The sequence below is a fragment of the Salvia hispanica genome, chromosome 5, assembly GCF_023119035.1.
Source record: "Salvia hispanica cultivar TCC Black 2014 chromosome 5, UniMelb_Shisp_WGS_1.0, whole genome shotgun sequence".
NCBI classification, from domain to species: domain Eukaryota; kingdom Viridiplantae; phylum Streptophyta; class Magnoliopsida; order Lamiales; family Lamiaceae; genus Salvia; species Salvia hispanica.
The window spans coordinates 38,022,004-38,039,942 of NC_062969.1; the positions used below are offsets into that span (position 1 = coordinate 38,022,004).

A 17,939-nucleotide genomic window follows, 5' to 3' on the forward strand; every position below is an offset into this window, starting at 1 on the left:
TATGAACACGAAACTAAACAATTGGTATATCTATAACAGTAGTTCAATTTCACACACTCACTAATGAATATGACAACGACAAGTTGCTAAAAAAATGCAAAACAATTCATTGCCGCAGAATGTGCTTCAAAAACGAATCTTGATATTTAAGACTTGAGTTAAACTGAGATTCAATTCAACACACTTGAAGCAATCTTGTGTAAGAAGTGACAAACAAGGCTCAAGGAACCATGTGAAGCCTCGTGTTTTTACCCATTGTTCATTCCATATCTGATATCACCAAAAGTGGGATGACAGCTTAACAACCTTTTATATTACACTTTGCCTATAAAAACACCACACCATTATATTATTCATTCCTTATAGAAAGTAGCACTCTGATGAAAAATATGGCAAACTGGTCTCACTTAAAGTGGACCTTAACTATGTCAACTGTGTTGAAGATTCAGCAAACAGCTTCTGCAAATCACAGAAATATCCATCAGTAGCTTTAGGTTTGCCATCACATGGCAAGAGAGAGAGAGAGAGACTCACAGATTTTGGGTGACAAGGATGGCCGACCATGCAAAAACACCATAAATCCACATAACAGCTTTCCTGGACTAGGTTTCGTAGAATCAAAGAGTCCTGTCCAAGTGCACATCGTCAATCAACTTCCATATCATCCCGTTTACCTCTCAAGTCTGATTCTGTCACATGTTTGTACACCCTGAAAACACATTTTCTCAGTTAAATGACTGGCATTAAGATAATAAAATCAAAGCAAAGCAATTCCTACAAATTCCCCTAATTTTTGAAGAGAATGCAATATATGATGTTGAAGATCATTTTACAAGAAAATAATGAAGAGAAATAATTACAGCCTTAAGACAATCGAAGGAGGCTTATACTATGAGACAATGTTATCCAGAGAGTTGGAATTCCCCTTTATGTAATTTCGTGATGATTGCAGACTTAATTTACGTCTATTCAGTCAAAGAGCATCAAATTCGAGGCAGGTGGAAAATACGAGAAACATATTAAAGTCCACGTATGAGTAGCCATATATAAACAGGCCTGAACTATTTGTTTCAGTGACTATAGGAGTCCCAGACATACGCATGCAGAGCATCAGCTTTTCTCGAGATTTCACTCGACCAAAGTACTGGATCTGCATTCTTAGGAAGTAAGTCTTGCTGCTGTTTTTTCTCTTGGAGCCACATCTCTGCTTTATGGCATTCCCTAATAACCTTCAAAAAGATCAAAGCGAAGATAATAGTGAATATTTTCCAGAATTAGACGGACATAGTATCATAACCAATCAAATCCAAATGATTTTATGTTAAAGGGACGTACTGCATCCCTTGCACTTGGTGAAAGTGATCCTACAGCCACCCGAAACTCCTCGATGCAGTTCAATAGATTTCTAGTGGCTTGTTCCCTGGCTGCCTCATCTTTGTATCGATTTTCAATTGGATCCACAATCTGATTAAATATGGAGAATAATAAATAAATAGTGACAACAAAGTTGAAAAGACAACAAAAAAACTCAACAAACCTTTTTCAAATCCTGTAACCTTTCAGTGTAAACATTTTCTGACTCATCATCTCCATCTCCATAAATCCAGTCTTCAGTTTGTTGCAAGTTACTGGAAATTCCATCTTTTTCGAAATCGGTGACAAAGCTCCGGTATGTATCTAAAAGCTGTTAACATAATAATATTAAACAAAGTATTATGAGACATCCAAAAAGGATAATAGTACGGCACTAGAACATATTCAAAGATGAAACACATAATTAAGAATCTCGTGCAAGAGTACTGCATCCATGACAATTAACCAATTAAAGACAATCAAATGTCAACACACTACAGGCCCCTATAAAAGGTGGACATCAGCAGTCATTCTTAAGTGCAGGTAAGTATTCTAGCATTTGACCTTCAATCAAATGGATATCATTTTTTTCGAATTATGGACCATCTACTTTCAAGTTCACAGTAAGTTACGGAGCCCTATTAGCATTCACCATTATTCAAGTTCACAGTAAGTTATGGAGATAAACACCAAAGTCTATGCTACTTGCACTATTCTCATAAAATTTAATACTAATTGAACATTGTCATGATAGCTGAATCAATAAGAATCCCAGTAACATATAAGAGTACAAAACAACATACAAAGAGAAGCACGTCTGCACCTTATTTCGCGTTTCATATACATACGCCTCCAGTGCATTTTTTTTCTCTTTGGTCCTTTCCATATTTATGTCTTGCTGTGTAAATTGTAGCTCTTTCTCCTGAGCTCGGCAGAGCTCATCAGGTGCCATCCCACCATATATATTCTCATCCACCAATATATTCTGTCGTCTGACAGCCATTAGCCGTCTCATCTCATGACCCTATAATATGGGAAACCATAATATTTTGACAATCATTTATTCATTTTAGCTTTAGAATTTGAAGAAATTAATAAGTTTCACTTGATTAATCATGTGAACACTCATCATGCCCAAATTTTGCAGTAATTCAAAGAATCCTTTTTTTTATCATACTAAGATCAACTTCAATGTATTCATCAGTCATTACTATATGATTAGAATTTAGAAGCAATAGATGAAATGATTTTATCATTTTTATAGAGAAAATTTCCATATTCATGTTTCAAGGGTAATCCAAAAACAGAGCACTTGAAGAGAACAACAAAAGAGACAAATGGTAATACCGTAAGCCTGATGAAGCATTATACCACATATATCAAAGGAGTCATTACTTGTAATCCATGTCATATATACTATAGAAGTATTCAAAAAAAAATTCACGAGGAGACTATCATGTCGTTCAGCCTAAGAGTCATTTAATAGGTGTTTAATTGGACTTACAAGAGGACCATTTGATTTCTTAGATGACTCGGAATTGCTAGGGTCAACATTTGAGTGAGCATCAATGCTGTTGTGTCCAGAAGAATCGTCCACATGATCACCTACCAGCTGCATAGAGATGTATAGTGTTCTATAAAACATGGCACCACACTATCAAGGCTCCTAATACGAAATTTTTAATAAAAATACACACAGGCACACACTTACAGATGCAGAATCTATAGAGATGACTCCATGCAGATTTAGCTCAACTTTGACTTTTATCTTTGTCTTCTCCTCATTGGGAACTCTGAATGGCCCAATCTGCATAATAGATATCTTCAGATAAAGAGTATCAAGATATTCTGATCAGATACATTAATAAAAGAAAGGAAGAACAACAAACCTAGAAAGCAGACAAAGAAATATGTGAACAACACGAACCTCTAAATCTAAAAAGCAGACTAAAATTTGTGCACAGCCCGAATCTCTAAACCTACCATCTTCAAGTATCTTAGTATATAATTTGGCTATTGGCTTTAAGTATTTTAAGTTCAAATGCTTCACCATATTAGCAACTACTCCTTCGTCCCTCTGTAGCTGAGTCGTATTCCTTTTTTGGTTGTCCCACTGTAACTGAGTCATTTCCTATTTTAGCAAAAAGCACAAACTTTTCTTCTCTCTTAATTTACTCTCTCTTACTTTATTCTCTCTTCATCTCTCTACATTTTTTCTTCCTACTTTATTCCCCCTTCTCTTACTCACTTTTAACACAATTTCTTAAATCTCGTGCCGAAAAGAAACGTCTCTAGTTGCACTAGTTAAGAATTTAAGGGCTCCCCTTCCTGACTCTTTCCTTAAGGTTCCAGTTTGCAAGTCCCTCTGATTAAGAGAATCTCCCATCAAGTTGCACTAGTGCATCGTGTAGGCGACTAAGCTAGACACCAGATACTGTCGCAGAAACCAAAGTCAAGGTTCAAGCATTGTATTCAGGTGTAATTTTTCTGCCGTGGATCATCACTATACTGTCACTATAGTATATTGACTATTTTCTAATGATTTACCCATGATCCAACAAAAAGTATGTCCAATTTATTATATCATGCCAGCATTAATTCTGAATGCAAATGCAACATATCCATCATAAACAACCAAATCTCCCAAATCATACCATAAGAACAGGCCACTATAGTAGATTTCTTATTGCAAGAATAAATATAATACATTCCACTCTTCTGGGAAGCAGTAGCAGACAGCTTGAAAATCAACTTAAAAGTCACCCCCCCCCCTCCCTCCTCTTGTTTAGTATTTCAAAAGAGTTGGTTGTTTTGCGTAGTTGAATAAGTTAATAGAGTTATACCTTATAAGAGCTGATTCTTGCTGAGACACCAGAAGGCAACTCATTTTGATTTGCATAGTAAGCTTCCATGTGAAATATATCATTTCTGTACAATGTAAGAACTTTTGTACTTGGAAAAGGATTGCCTTTTGGAAACAACACTCCGTCAGCTGAGCGGATTGGCCCTTCATCTGATGCAAATGCAATTGAGAAAGGAAAGCAGTCCTCTACCTGCAAATAAGGGGCAGATATTTAGAGTCCTGTGAGTGACTAGGAGAACATTAGCTTTCATGATCTCTACAGGGGCTCTACTCTCTAATCAAGACTATAAGGCTTGCGAGTGCGAGATGAATACAATTTCAAGTAAGGCAACACATATTCTTCTTTTCAATTTCTGCATATGGTTATTTCTCTTTTTTCAGTAAGCTGGTTTGCAGGTAAGATTAGTGGGTGAGGGCTGTACGGGCACAGGACAGAGTAGTGGGATGCTAACCTGGGTCCAGTTTCCTATTTTTTAATTCATTGGTTACTGTAAGACCACTGTTCTGGAATATCATCATAGAGTGATTTGAGCAACTATTGGGAACTGATGCATACATACATGCATGTTGTGACATAATAGAGCAATTGTGTAATCGAGACAAACAGAATCATAAAGAGACACAAAATTTACGTGGTTCACCAACGTTGTGTTGGCTAGTCCACGGCCAGGAAAAGGAAACGGATAATAGATGTTATTCAGATTGTTTGCCCTACTTATATATAAATAGGCACACAGACGACGGGCTAGGCCCAATAAGACAATTAGGGCCTAAAACAGAAATATATCATAGCGTCGGGCCGGGGGCACTCTCCGCCCCCCCGACCCCGGCAAAGGGGCGTCGCCCCTTTGGCTAGCGGCAAACTATACAAATTCAAGGCATACTAACAATAAATATTTTCAAAACAATAATTAAATTTCAATATCAAAGGCAAAATATAAGATGCAAGTGAATAGCCGCATAAAACAAACCTCATACTCTCTCACTTGAAATATGGGGCTTAACATTGCACATTGAAGGGCACAGCCACGAGCGACACACTCACTTGCATTCAGAGTCCTACCGGCCTCCTTTCTAAAAAGTGAATTTATAATCTTTGTAATGGCAGGTATCCGAGAACCTGACCCAACAAGCTCAACTGTGTGAATCTTATTAACACTTAAACCTGATTCTAGCAAAGCCTTTTGACATGGAATACTAATCCTTTCCAGCAATGGAGCAGCCAAATTCTCAAACTCATCTCTTTTGATGTATCCTTTGACGTCTTTTTCATCCATCAAGCACTCAATACTCAGCGGTGCCTCTGGGTTAGCACTCAAAACTTTCTTCAATTTCTCACAAGCTGCTCTCAGCCTAATAGAAGCCCGTGTATTAGAATAAACATCAATATTGTATTGTTCCCTAAACATGGCTGCAAAATGTTTAACCAGAACTTCATCAAAGTCTCTTCCTCCTAAGTTGCTGTCAAATGCATGGGATAGTACCTTCATATGCCCAGGCTCAAATGATACAACAGCAACTTGTGTATCACTATGACCAACATCTACGAACACAACATTTGCTGGACCCCTGTCTGGAAACTCTTTGTATATACCATAACCCAGTCCAACAGCAGTACAGTCATGCATCAGCCTTGCTGGACTCAACCCTGCAATCTGTGCAGCATGCAAATATGCACGTCTCTGCAAAGCCGTGAAGTAACATGGTATACCGATCACACAGTTGGAAATCTGCATCTCAAGATTTTTCTCTGCGATCTGCTTTAGGTGGGCAAGCAGCATTGCCAAAATCTGTACAGGGGTAAAAGTGTGTCTTTCATTCAAGTATTGCAGGTGAATCAGTATTCCTCCATCAGGTCCTCGCGATGTCTCGAATGGGAGCAATCTTAGGTCATCCTGCACAGAAGGCTCACTATAATTCAGACCAATTAACCTCTTGACCTGAGATACAGTCGACTTGGGATTCATAGTTGCGGATGCAGCCCCAGCAGAGCCCAAAAACCTCTGCTTCTCGCCAAACGAAACCACTGCTGGATTTTCCCGTTTTGACTCATCATTCAACAAGACATCAATTCCTCGTTGCTTAGCCACTGCTATTACAAGGTTCTCATTTCCGATGTCAAACCCCAGTACACTCATTTCGATATTGTAGCAACCTTAACTTGAGGCCAACTACATGGAATTCCACACCAAAATCACAGGTTCAAATCCTACAGCCCAATACCAGCCACACATAATATTCAGACCTCATGATGCAAAATAAATACAATTATTCACACAGCATTTTTTCATCATGTATAGATATCAATTTCATATTGTTTGAAATGAATTCTAAAAACTGTTGCAACATACTTATTACAATTAGCAGCATTAGCCAAACATCTGCACATGGTAAAGTAATTGTGTGTTTATAAATACGTGGCCCAAACAAGCGAATGTGGTTGCGAAAATTAAAGTTGAGAGGATTGAGAAAGAAATATACCTCTGCTACGATAGACGGAAAGATATAATCAGAAACCCTAAAACTTGAGGAGAAGACGGATGATTGAAAAAATACCCTTAATTTCTTGCAAGTCCACAAATGAATTTTTTGATAATCAATGGCGAAGAATATTTGGTAAGATACTTTGCTTATATTAATTTCCTTAACTTTGTTGTCTACAAATATTACTAGTATCTGGATGGTTGAAGCAAAAGCTGAAAAGTCGAATTTTACTCTTAAAACAAAAAATTTATGGATACTATTTTTTATATTTACTTCTATGATAAGGAGTATTTTATTTTCTCTTTTATTCTCTTGTTCTTTCTTACTTTATTTCCTCTCCTATTAGTATAATTTATCTTTTATTTATTTCATTCGACGTAATTTTTTGATTTTTATACCAAAATAAATGACTAAATTAAGTTTGGATGGAGAGAGTACTGAAAGTGTTGAACTACACGAGTATGCATAACTGTTTAACAATACAAAAAATAATAAAATTAGATTCTATGTATTTTGACAAAGGAGCTGCAAAATGAAAACATTATTCTTAGCATGTTTTGATCAGACCACATACTATGGATAAATCTAATTACGATTTCAAAGTTTCAATCCTTTCAATGGCTACAGCCTACAAAGACTGAATTTCACTTTGTATTCAAAAGTTATACACACTTTAGGAATTACTAGAAAGCTAAATACTAACCTTAGTCGGTAGACTAACAAGCTTACGCAAGCATAGTATTAAAAAAATCTACATCATGAATTAACACCGATAAAACATACTCATAATCCTACATCAAAGATCCTATGGAAGCGTAGTAGTCGAATATCTACCATAAATTATAATCCCTCCGTCCTAGATAATTTGGGACACTCTGACCCGACACGAATTTTAAAAAATCTAATAGAAAGTGAGTTGAAAAAGTTGGTGGAATGTAGGTCCCACTTTTAAAGTATTAGTTTTATAATAAAATGTGAATAGGAATGAGTTGGTGGAATATGGAGTCCACTACCAAAAATAATAAAAGTGAAGTGAGACAAATTATGTGGGACGGGTCGAAATAGAATACTGGGTCGAATTATTTGGAGACAGAGGAGTATAAATATCTACTACAAGCTTGACCTATTTTGACGATAAACCTATTCCGTAGTGAGCATTGTGATCTAATATCTACAGAAGCGTAGTAGTGATAAAATATTTACAAGCATAAATAGAGACCAAACATAATAAGTGCTTCCTATCCAATCATAGTTACATGGAGGACATGTATTAGTACTGATTATATAAACTTAAAACTGGTTTCTAGCTAATAAACATATGCATGCTTACATTAGATACAAAGAAAAACACACAATAATTGAAAGATAAAGTTTATTAATCAAATTAATGTTTTATTCTAGAAATAAATGTGGACTTTAATATTTATATTAAAATTAATTCTGAATTAGTAATACAAATGCATATGCATTATTAATTCAAAACTAATATTAAACACAGTATTTTGTTATTATTGTTTCAAAACAATAATACTACATCAAAACTCTTTAAATCTGATTAATAATTGATTCTCTAGTATATACATTAATTTTCAATGATTAACATAATTAACATTAGTTTGAAATTAGCATTGGTAATATTTTTTAAAATAATATTAGTTCATAATTTATTAATTCAATTGACAAATTCATTTACGTAATTGGGCTAATATTATGAATTCTAAATTATGTGAGCACCACGCTTGTTCAGCACAATTAGCGTTACTTGTTTTATTTTATACATTAGCTATTAATATATTTTAATTTTAATAAAAATTAAACTCAACTTTTTTGTTTTCTCTATAACTTTAAATAAATGAATAGAGATGACAAATTGAGCTTAATTTTTTTTTTATAAAAATTATAAATCTAAAAATTATTATATTTTTAATTTATTAGAATCAAACTAAACGTAAAAAACAAAACAAACAGATTGTGTCTTAAATGAGCATAATGCTCATATAAGAAATGTAGTACTCCTCCAAATTAATACTCCATCTATTCCACAAGAATATGATGCATTTTTTATTAAGCACGGATTTTAATGCAATAGTGATAATGAAAGAGAGAGATAAAATAAAAAAAGTTAGTGGCTAATGAGTCTTACTTTATTATAAATAAAAGCATTTGCAAAATTAGAATGAACACATTCTATAAATAAAAAAGGAAAGTATATATTGTTGTATATAGTGATAGGGAGAATACAAATCGGCCCATTTGTGATAAAACAAAATCATACTATCTACTTTAGCCCACCATATCTCAAATAAAGCCCAAAAACCAAGTAGCAGCAGCCCTAAAGCCATCACCCCAACCCAGATTTGAAAATCGACAGATCCAGATTTACGTTGGGTTTACAGATAGACATAAGAGTCAGCGGTTGTGATTCATGAATGATGAATCCAAAGAAAAAAATTTGCAAAACCATGTGGCATATGGAATATAGATACTTATAAAAGCACATGTGTATGTGTAGGAATAAATATGGTAACATGCCCAAAAACTGCTACTCCATATCCCAGTCTGAAATCAAACAGGCTTGGATATAATGATTAATTAGCATTTAGCAAGCTGGTTGCTCAAATTGTTTGTCTGTACGGTTGTATACCTTGCTTCATCCACCGACCATTATTCATTTCGGTAACTCATTCTCACCGACACAACTCCATCCCCCAACCCGATAATGATTACTAGTATTTAAATTGATTCAAACAACAATATCTAATGGAATTTCTAAATTTTACATACATACTTAACCATTACTGCCTCTAATCTATCCATTATCAATTGTTTCAATGCAAACGGAATTGGTTAATGGAACGGGGTTTCACTTTTATTAAAAGTAATATTTTCATTACATTAATTTTTTCTATCCAATTTTTATCCATATTTGTAAAAACTTGTATCGAGTTAAACGAGACACATTATATTGCAGAAATGAAGTAGAAAACTTTAACTCGATACAAGTTTTTACAAATATGGATAAAAATTGGATAGAAAAAATTAATGTAATGAAGATTTTACTTTTAATATATTCCATTAGTTATGTAATAGAAATGAGCGTAATAATTTACTGAATTATGAGATTCACTTACCACGTATAAATGGAAAGAGTAGTATACTTTTATAATTATATATGAGTGAAGAGAATTAATGAAATATGAAAATTAGGGTTAAATGTAATACAAATAAAATAAAATGTATAATGACAAATATTTCATAATGACAAAATAATAGTAAATGGCTGCATGGCATATTTTATTGCATTCACAACAACCCTACTTTTGTGTATAACTAAACACTTAAATTCGAACCGGATCCATTTGCATTTTGAATCGAGATTGTTAACAATAATCGCGTAGCACTTGCTGTTACTAAGTCTTTGAATTTTGATTTTACATATTTTGATTTGTAAAATGAAATGATTTAATGATATCCAAATCTACTAACTCAACCCCATCAACTTGGTCCCACTATCAGCCCAACAATGATCCGTTGCATTTTTGTAGTGGAAATGAATTGATTTTGAGCTTTTAGGAGTAACGAAGTATGCCGAATTAGATTAAAGAATTACTATTAAAAAGAAAAACCTTTGAGAGCATGGAACAAGCAGCATGTATACGACATTGTCTATATATGCTAGGACTTAGGCCGGCCAAATATTAGGCAGATTTTTTAATGTCTTTGAAAAGCCAAATCGTGGAAAATCACTAAAATTCCAAAGTCAGCCATACCTCGTGACATGCCCAGCATATAGGCCTACTTTGAAAATTTGCAGCTGTCTATGAAAATTGAATTAATGTAAACATATAGAGATCATTGAAGACAATTCAAGTTTTTTTTCAATATCATAGTTATGGTATATGAATACTAAAAGACACCCATATTTGATATAGTAATTATAAATAGCCGATGTGGACGTTGGTCATGTGAATGAATTTTGTGTGTTGTGCTACTAGAAAATGGTAATGAATTTGGTCAACGAGGTTAGCGCATTTCGGGTATCTAATATAAAATCGCTTTACACAAAAACTTAATTACATCTGAGATATTTTACACTATTTAGGACTTTTTGCCTTTTTTATAAAATGTCAAAAATAGAAACTATTTCCATTTTTGGTCAATACTTTAAAATTATAAACTTTTTTATTCAAGAAACTTTTTTTCTTTTAAATGAAGACTCATTCTCCACTAATAACAATTCAATTCTCTCTAATGAAGTGTGACCCATTCTTCACTAATAATATTTTAATTAATTTTTCTTTCTAAACATTAGGCCTATCATATCAAATTTTTCTATTTTCAACGATAAAGATAATTTTTAGTCTCAAGGACTATTTTAGTCTTTATATTTAATATTTTTTCTCTCATCGATTCTCTCTCCTTTTCCGACGCATATTTATTTAATTCAATTTCTCTTTTTAAACAATAAAGATACAGTAACTTTTAGTCTCAAGGATTATTTTAGTCTTTATATTTAATATTTTTCCTCTCACCCATTCTGTCTCCTTTTCCAACGCATATTTATTTAATTCTTCCTCATCCCTCTATCTCTGTGGAGGTCACTCTTAAACTAAAGGTATACATATTGAAATTAAATTTCGTCGCGGAAATAAAATTTGTGGACAAACTGTTAGTCTTAACAATGAAAAGACACTATTTCACTATATTTAAATTCAAATGTATATAATTTTATTTAATTTTTCTGCGTCCCTCGTTGACGTGCAACCATATGTAGATGTATCTAATGTCATATTTTGAGGACAAAGCCATATATGCATGTTATCATCTGGTTCCTGAATACGGAGGTTCCTAGGTTGAGAATGGAAAAATTCTTCGCAAAATTGGTTCAAATTTATCATTTATATTAATCTAAAATCTCCCTCAAAATTAAGGCACGCCCTCAAATCATCCACTTATCCAATTAATTCAACCCAAAACCTCACTAATCATCGCCTCAATTAGCGACAAGAAATACAAGTACATTTCCTTACACGCAACATATTCAAACAAATTAACTAATTAACCACTTCTTAAGCTATATATGTGTGTATATTAACTTTATACTCCAATATTCTGCACCAAGAATGCCCCATTGCACTTATGTCTTGACCAAGTAATTGACATAAAAAGAAAAAAGAAAACAATAATAAAAAAAAAAAGTCTCAGAAAATTGGGTGAAGATTCCGGCCGACGGGCTCCTGCTTAGCATGTAACAAATGCTTGCAAGATTTGAGCAGAAAGGCAATCTGCTTGTAGAAATCGGCCTTGGCAGAAAAGAAGAGCGTCGAAGTTGATGAGAAGCCCTTCTTCAGCCTCTTCCCAATCTTGATCTTCAACCTGAACATCTTCACACGCAGCCACGACGGCCGCCTCCGCCCCTCCGCCTTCTGCAGAGACTTGTAGATCAAGAACTGCGCGCGCCGATGCTTCACCTCCTCCACATCTTCGCTCTCCATCTTCGAGTAGGAGTATGCTCTGTTCACCCCCATTTTTTTGAGATCAAGAATGTTTGAGGAGAGGAATTTTGAGTGAGAGTTTATTTGGTCATGTTTTAGAGTTTGGTGGTTCGTATTTATAGTGAAATGCAGGCTTAGGAATTGCCGAATTAATTGGAGTGATCCAAGGGAGTGTCATACTACAATAATTAATGGGTTGAATTTGAGTAAGAAAATGAGCTGGCCATGGGCAAATAGGCCAGGAAAAGATGTTGGCGTCAATTCTAATTTCAATAATTTAATTGCTTTGGTGTGTAAGGCTTGGTTTCTTTAATTCAATTGCTTTGGTGTGCAAGGGTATGGTTCTAACAATAATGTACATAAAATAAAGGTAGTGATCATTGACTCCTAGTGCTAATTTAGAAATGGGAGTTAGCAAATTTCGTAATAAAATGATAGTAGCAATAAAATTTAGCAAAATACTAGTAGAACACTGCACTACATATATTAGTTGGTGAGAGCAATACTTTAGTAGAGGGGGAGGGAGAGGGGTCAAAATCAGAACACGTAACTCAGTTACTCATTTTAAATATTAACAAATCTATAATCTCTACATTTGGGCTGAGTAGAAATGTGTGAAATTAAAAAAGCAATGCAATATTAATCAATCCAAGTAACGTCATTATCTTCTACATTATTTAAAATGGTTATTAGTGTTAAAGTTTAATTGCCAGAGTCCTTGTGACTTCTGACATCATGAGAAGGTGTCCCCACTCCTCCAAAGTCAACATGTCGTTTTGGCCTCTCACCACTCTCTCTCTCTACACACTCACATATAGAGCCATCGTTCAAACCATAGATTCGGCCAGGGCCCCATAAGGACGTACATGAGAGAGTTGAGCCCATGCCTCTTTTCCGTAGTCAACTCCAATAATTTTTGTTATTATGTGGAATTAAATTATAACCAAATAATAATAATAAGGGTAGCCATGTGATGTTGCCGTTGCCGGCATTCTTTTAAGCACCGCTACTTTTTGGTTGTGGGGGTATGTCACTGTTTTATCTCCTACATCAAAATATTCATTCAATATGAACCTTCTGGTAAAATAGCCAGATCGGCTCGCTCCAAAAGAAACAGCCAAAACACCAATGTGGGTGTGCCAAGTGCGAAACGCACTCACGGCCCATGCATTGTTGTATCTCGCTCGTGCATGCACTCGTGCCTCTTACCCAATTAAAGCACGAGTGCATAACAACGGACATACGCTAGGTGTGTGTGATTTGTAGTTTTTACCAAATTTTATTTATTTAACATAATGAAAATTCAAAATTTTATGAATTTTTTTAGTACTAAGAGCATCTCCAACCATTCCACTAAACTCAAACCCATTTTAGTGTAAATCTCACACTAATATTGATTTTACTCCAACCATTTACACTAAACTCAAACTTAAAAGAATATTCTCTATTTTATGCTTTTTTTACTCACAAAATTTGAGAATTTTTTAGGTTTTGGTTTAGTGTAAACCTAAAGATATGTATATTTTTCTCAAAAACTAAAAATAGGATTGGTTTTTGAGTACTATTGGAGCTAAATACCTATCCCATTTTAGGTTTTAGTGTACCCTTGAAGATGGTCTAAATAATTTATCCTCCGCTATAAATACCTCTCTCCCTCACGCAATAGCGGCACATTCTTCCCATTTTAGCTTCTAAATTCCATCATGTCCAACATGGAGATGTCAAGTTGATGTTGAATCATTGTTAAATTGAGGGTTGGATTGTTACCGGATCAACCACGAACTTGTTCATTAAGAAAACTCTAAACTCAAAAACAAATTTGATCTGCTACCTTCAAATCCGTACAAGACCCACATCGGATACAAAGTTGTTATCGACTTGATGTAATAAAGGTTGATGCGACACGATAAAAACTTGAACCTAAAGTACACAATTAAAACCTGATATTGAACACAATAAAAATCCAATATTAATCCGATTTACAAGAACTTAGAGAATAAAATAAAGCACAAATTTGTTGAAAAATTTAATTAAAATAATAATTAAATTAGAGAGTAGTAATATAATTTTTAACAGATTACCCGAACACAGCCCATTAAGAACATGAATATAATAAGACTTGACCTAAACCTTTTAATTTCGTGTGTATTTGTATTGGATTTTCATGAGAACCATTAAAATTTGCACAAAGTTGATGGTATGTTCAATTAATACCCCTAAATTAATTTACGCAATCACAAAATGAAAATTAAAATGAATAGTTATTTTAATTAAGAGATTGCTAGATCTGCCAGATTAGAGAATACCATATTTTACCCAAAGTTGATTTTTTCAACCAATAATCAGCTTATGCAACAACAAAATAAAAAGTGACTAAATTTAAGAGATTACTTATCGGCCCAAATTGAAAGGCCCAGCAATGTATAACTGATTTTGCGTGGCACGAGTTTTAATACGAAATTGGTAAAGTATAAAAGAGGTAGAGAAATAAAGTAATTAAAATTTTATTAGTGGAGAATAAGTCCAACCTTATTAGAGAAAAAAAGTTTCCAAAATTAGAAAGTGCACATTCTTGTTGCATAGACTAAAAAAGAAAGAGTTCATATTCATGTGAGACGGAGTGAGTAACACTTATTTCATATTGTGAATTCAAATATACGCCTTCAATTAATTTGACATATCTTTCAACTGTAAGAAGAATATGATCTTTTTAACTGTAACATGAATACGGCTTGTGTGGTTTTGTACCTTTACATATATCTTGTTTGCGTCCATTTCTAAATATAGCTGAGGATTACAAATCTGAAGGATCAAAACTCACAAAGTAAGATGTACATATTACGACAGCACAGCAGGGACAACGATTCATTAACCAACTGATCCTTCGAGTTTCAAGCTCATGAGCTGGTTTACCTCCGCTCCAAATTCATCCGGCAGCTCATTGAACACATCCCGGCAGAAACCAGAGATCATTGCAGCCATAGCTTTCTCATAGTCGATACCTCTCTGTTGAAAGTAGAATAACTGGTCTTCACCAATTTTGGAGGTCGTTGCTTCATGCTCAATTCGAGCACTCGGGTTTTTTGCCTGTTGACATAAACCAAAACAATGAGTATCAAATTGTTCCGGACTCTCCAACGTTAGAACCTCCCAATTTAGTATCACTTGCATTGAAAAAATGAACACCAAACAACTCTAACTTAGCCATATTATGTCGCCTTCTCCCTTTAACAATATTTCACAAAACTTCCAGCCTCAGTTTACAAATAATCAAGAACAAGAAGTTTAATAACAACATCGAGACAAGAGATAAAGGATTGCGATTTGATGCCATTTCATATTAGTTGCTTCTTCTGATCCAAGAGTGTAAACACCAGATATTTTCACATATCACACAGAAGATTAAACCAATTCATAAGGAAGTTTCACACACCAGCAGGTTTCATACAAGCCATATATTGAGAGGAAAAACTCTCTAGCATATATAATTACTTTTAATAATGTTATATAAACAAATTCCAAAACAATTATTTCAGATAATACAAACTCAAAAAAGACATGGAGAGTCTGGAAAACATCTATCATCATCCCGACCAACCTTTGACACAGAATAATCAATCTGACTAAGGAAATTGCGGATAAAACAAAAGAGTAACACATAAATAAAGAGATCATATAGCACAAAAGAAAATTAAGCCAAGAATTTACCTGAATGTAGGGATAAGTGTTGGCAGCAGCTTTGTCACCTATGAGCATCGAGTCACACTGTGAGGAATTTCGAGCGTTATCTGCACCGGACATAACTTGGACAAGCCCCCTGTAGCAATTTCTCGAATGCCCAGCGGAGATCCCTTTTGAAATAATCCTACTCCTAGTATTCTTCCCCTTGTGTATCATCTTTGTCCCCGTATCCGCCTGCTGATGGTTATTCGTCAACGCCACAGAATAAAATTCCCCAACAGAATCATCACCCTCCAAGACAACACTAGGGTACTTCCAAGTGATAGCAGAACCGGTCTCCACTTGAGTCCATGAAATCTTTGATCGAGGACCAGCGCAGAGTCCCCTCTTGGTAACAAAATTATATATCCCTCCTTTCCCGTTCTCGTCTCCTGCGTACCAGTTCTGAACCGTGGAGTACTTGATCTCGGCACCAGCATGACAGTACAGCTCCACCACAGCTGCGTGCAACTGATTCGTATCATAAGAGGGAGCAGTGCAGCCCTCCAAGTAATCCACGAAGCTTCCTTCTTCTGCAACTATCAAGGTTCTCTCAAACTGCCCTGTCTCCATGGCGTTTATCCTAAAATACGTCGAGATTTGCATTGGACACTTGGTATTCTTCGGTATATACACAAACGAACCATCACTAAACACGGCTGCATTCAAAGCAGCATAGAAATTGTCATCAGCAGGCACCACCCTGCCTAGATACTGCCTAATTAAGTCGGGATACTCCTTAATAGCCTCTGAAATCGAGCAAAAGATAACACCGGACTTCTCTAGAGTCTTCCGATGAGTAGTCGCGATGGAAACGCTATCTAGAACGGCGTCCACTGCAACATTAGCTAGTCTATTCCTTTCATTCAACGGAATCCCAAGCTTCTCAAAATACATAACCAGCTCTGGATCAGCCTCATCAAGACTATTTAAAGTTGGCTTCTTTTTGGGCTCCGAATAGTAACAAATATCTTGGAAATTAATTTTGGGGTACTGATTATCAGACCACGAGGGCTCTTTCATCTTAACAAATTTCTCATATGACTTTAACCTGAACTCCAACATCCAATCGGGCTCATTTTTTCTTGAAGAAATTAACCTAATAGTTTCTCCGGAAAGCCCCTTAGGAATTGTGAAAGAATCAATTTCTTGCGTGAAGCCCCACTTATAATCTCTTTTCAAGAATTTCTGAAGTGGGTCATCGTCGCTGGATGATGAGTCTAAGGATTTCTTACCTGGAGAATCGGTTGTGGTCTTGGGCTCATATCCGACATCAGCCCTAATCTTCAAGGAAGTTCTTGAATTGGGGTTTCGGAGAATAGGGGATTTGGGGATTGAGTGCAAAAGAGGGCCCTTTGGGAATTCAGAAACGTGCTGCGACGAAAAGGGCGAAATCCCGCTGTTGAGAAGCGAGGCCATGCGGTAGGATTGTCAGAGTGTTGAGGCGACTCAGCTTCAAGATGAAGACGGAAATATTTCACTCTGGATTGTTGTTTTGTCGCTATTCATTTAATAATTTTCTGTAATAAATTATATTCATGTTTTTGTGTTTTTTTTTTTAATTTTTATGTGGCTCTTGTTGAGATTTTACGTTAATGTCGTATGCTGACCACGTGCCTATAACTTAATTCTGCTGGAGGTATTGCGGATCACTTACTAATTGGGTAATACTAATTGAAATTATTATTTTCATGTTTCATTTATGAAGAAAACGGAAGAGATGGTCTCAAGGAACTTCTTCGGGTGTATAGTTTAATTTTGTATGTTAATCAAGAAGAGAATAAAGTAGAGATAAAAGAGGTTTTTATTTTTAGTAATGAGTCATTTTAGATAGTATAAAATAAAAAGGAAAATGAGTCATTTCGGTGAAACAAAAGGAGTACTAGATAAAAGTCAAGGGGCATTTTATGTCCGTTGCGAGGTTGAGGTACTTTAATTAAATTTTGCACAAGATCTGAAAAATATAAAGCCAAAAGTTTGTCCATACTAGTATTAGCACTCGTGCTACGCACGGACCAAATAAT

At 35.1% G+C, this 17,939-nt stretch overlaps 3 protein-coding genes across 6 annotated transcripts; all 3 read right to left on the minus strand.

The window, feature by feature from the left end:
- Positions 1-106: 106 nt before the first annotated feature.
- Positions 107-6,875, minus strand: LOC125190540 (heat shock 70 kDa protein 16). 4 transcript variants are annotated; one of them, XM_048087867.1, is made up of 12 exons: positions 6,698-6,874; positions 6,568-6,597; positions 5,188-6,425; positions 4,197-4,406; positions 3,065-3,175; positions 2,858-2,965; positions 2,177-2,377; positions 1,538-1,684; positions 1,336-1,464; positions 1,099-1,229; positions 535-709; positions 107-459 (listed from the first exon to the last, which is right to left on the minus strand). In XM_048087867.1, the coding sequence occupies exons 3-11, from the start codon at positions 6,352-6,354 to the stop codon at positions 646-648; spliced, it is 2,268 nt and encodes a 755-aa protein (XP_047943824.1). In that variant the 5' UTR covers positions 6,355-6,425; positions 6,568-6,597; positions 6,698-6,874; the 3' UTR covers positions 107-459; positions 535-645. The 4 variants fall into 4 exon arrangements, with proteins under 4 accessions (XP_047943824.1, XP_047943826.1, XP_047943823.1 ...); XM_048087869.1 differs by lacking the exon at positions 6,568-6,597 and having other exon boundaries at positions 2,177-2,338; positions 6,698-6,875; XM_048087866.1 differs by lacking the exon at positions 6,568-6,597 and having other exon boundaries at positions 6,698-6,873.
- Positions 6,876-11,639: 4,764 nt separating this feature from the next.
- LOC125191001 lies at positions 11,640-12,321 on the minus strand. Its single transcript, XM_048088452.1, has one exon. It carries the CDS (start codon positions 12,226-12,228, stop codon positions 11,902-11,904), a length of 327 nt encoding a protein of 108 aa, XP_047944409.1. The 5' UTR covers positions 12,229-12,321; the 3' UTR covers positions 11,640-11,901.
- Positions 12,322-14,884: 2,563 nt separating this feature from the next.
- LOC125190159 (UPF0051 protein ABCI8, chloroplastic-like) lies at positions 14,885-17,405 on the minus strand. The gene is made up of 2 exons (XM_048087369.1): positions 15,904-17,405; positions 14,885-15,282 (listed from the first exon to the last, which is right to left on the minus strand). The coding sequence occupies exons 1-2, from the start codon at positions 17,332-17,334 to the stop codon at positions 15,064-15,066; spliced, it is 1,650 nt and encodes a 549-aa protein (XP_047943326.1). The 5' UTR covers positions 17,335-17,405; the 3' UTR covers positions 14,885-15,063.
- Positions 17,406-17,939: the final 534 nt, after the last annotated feature.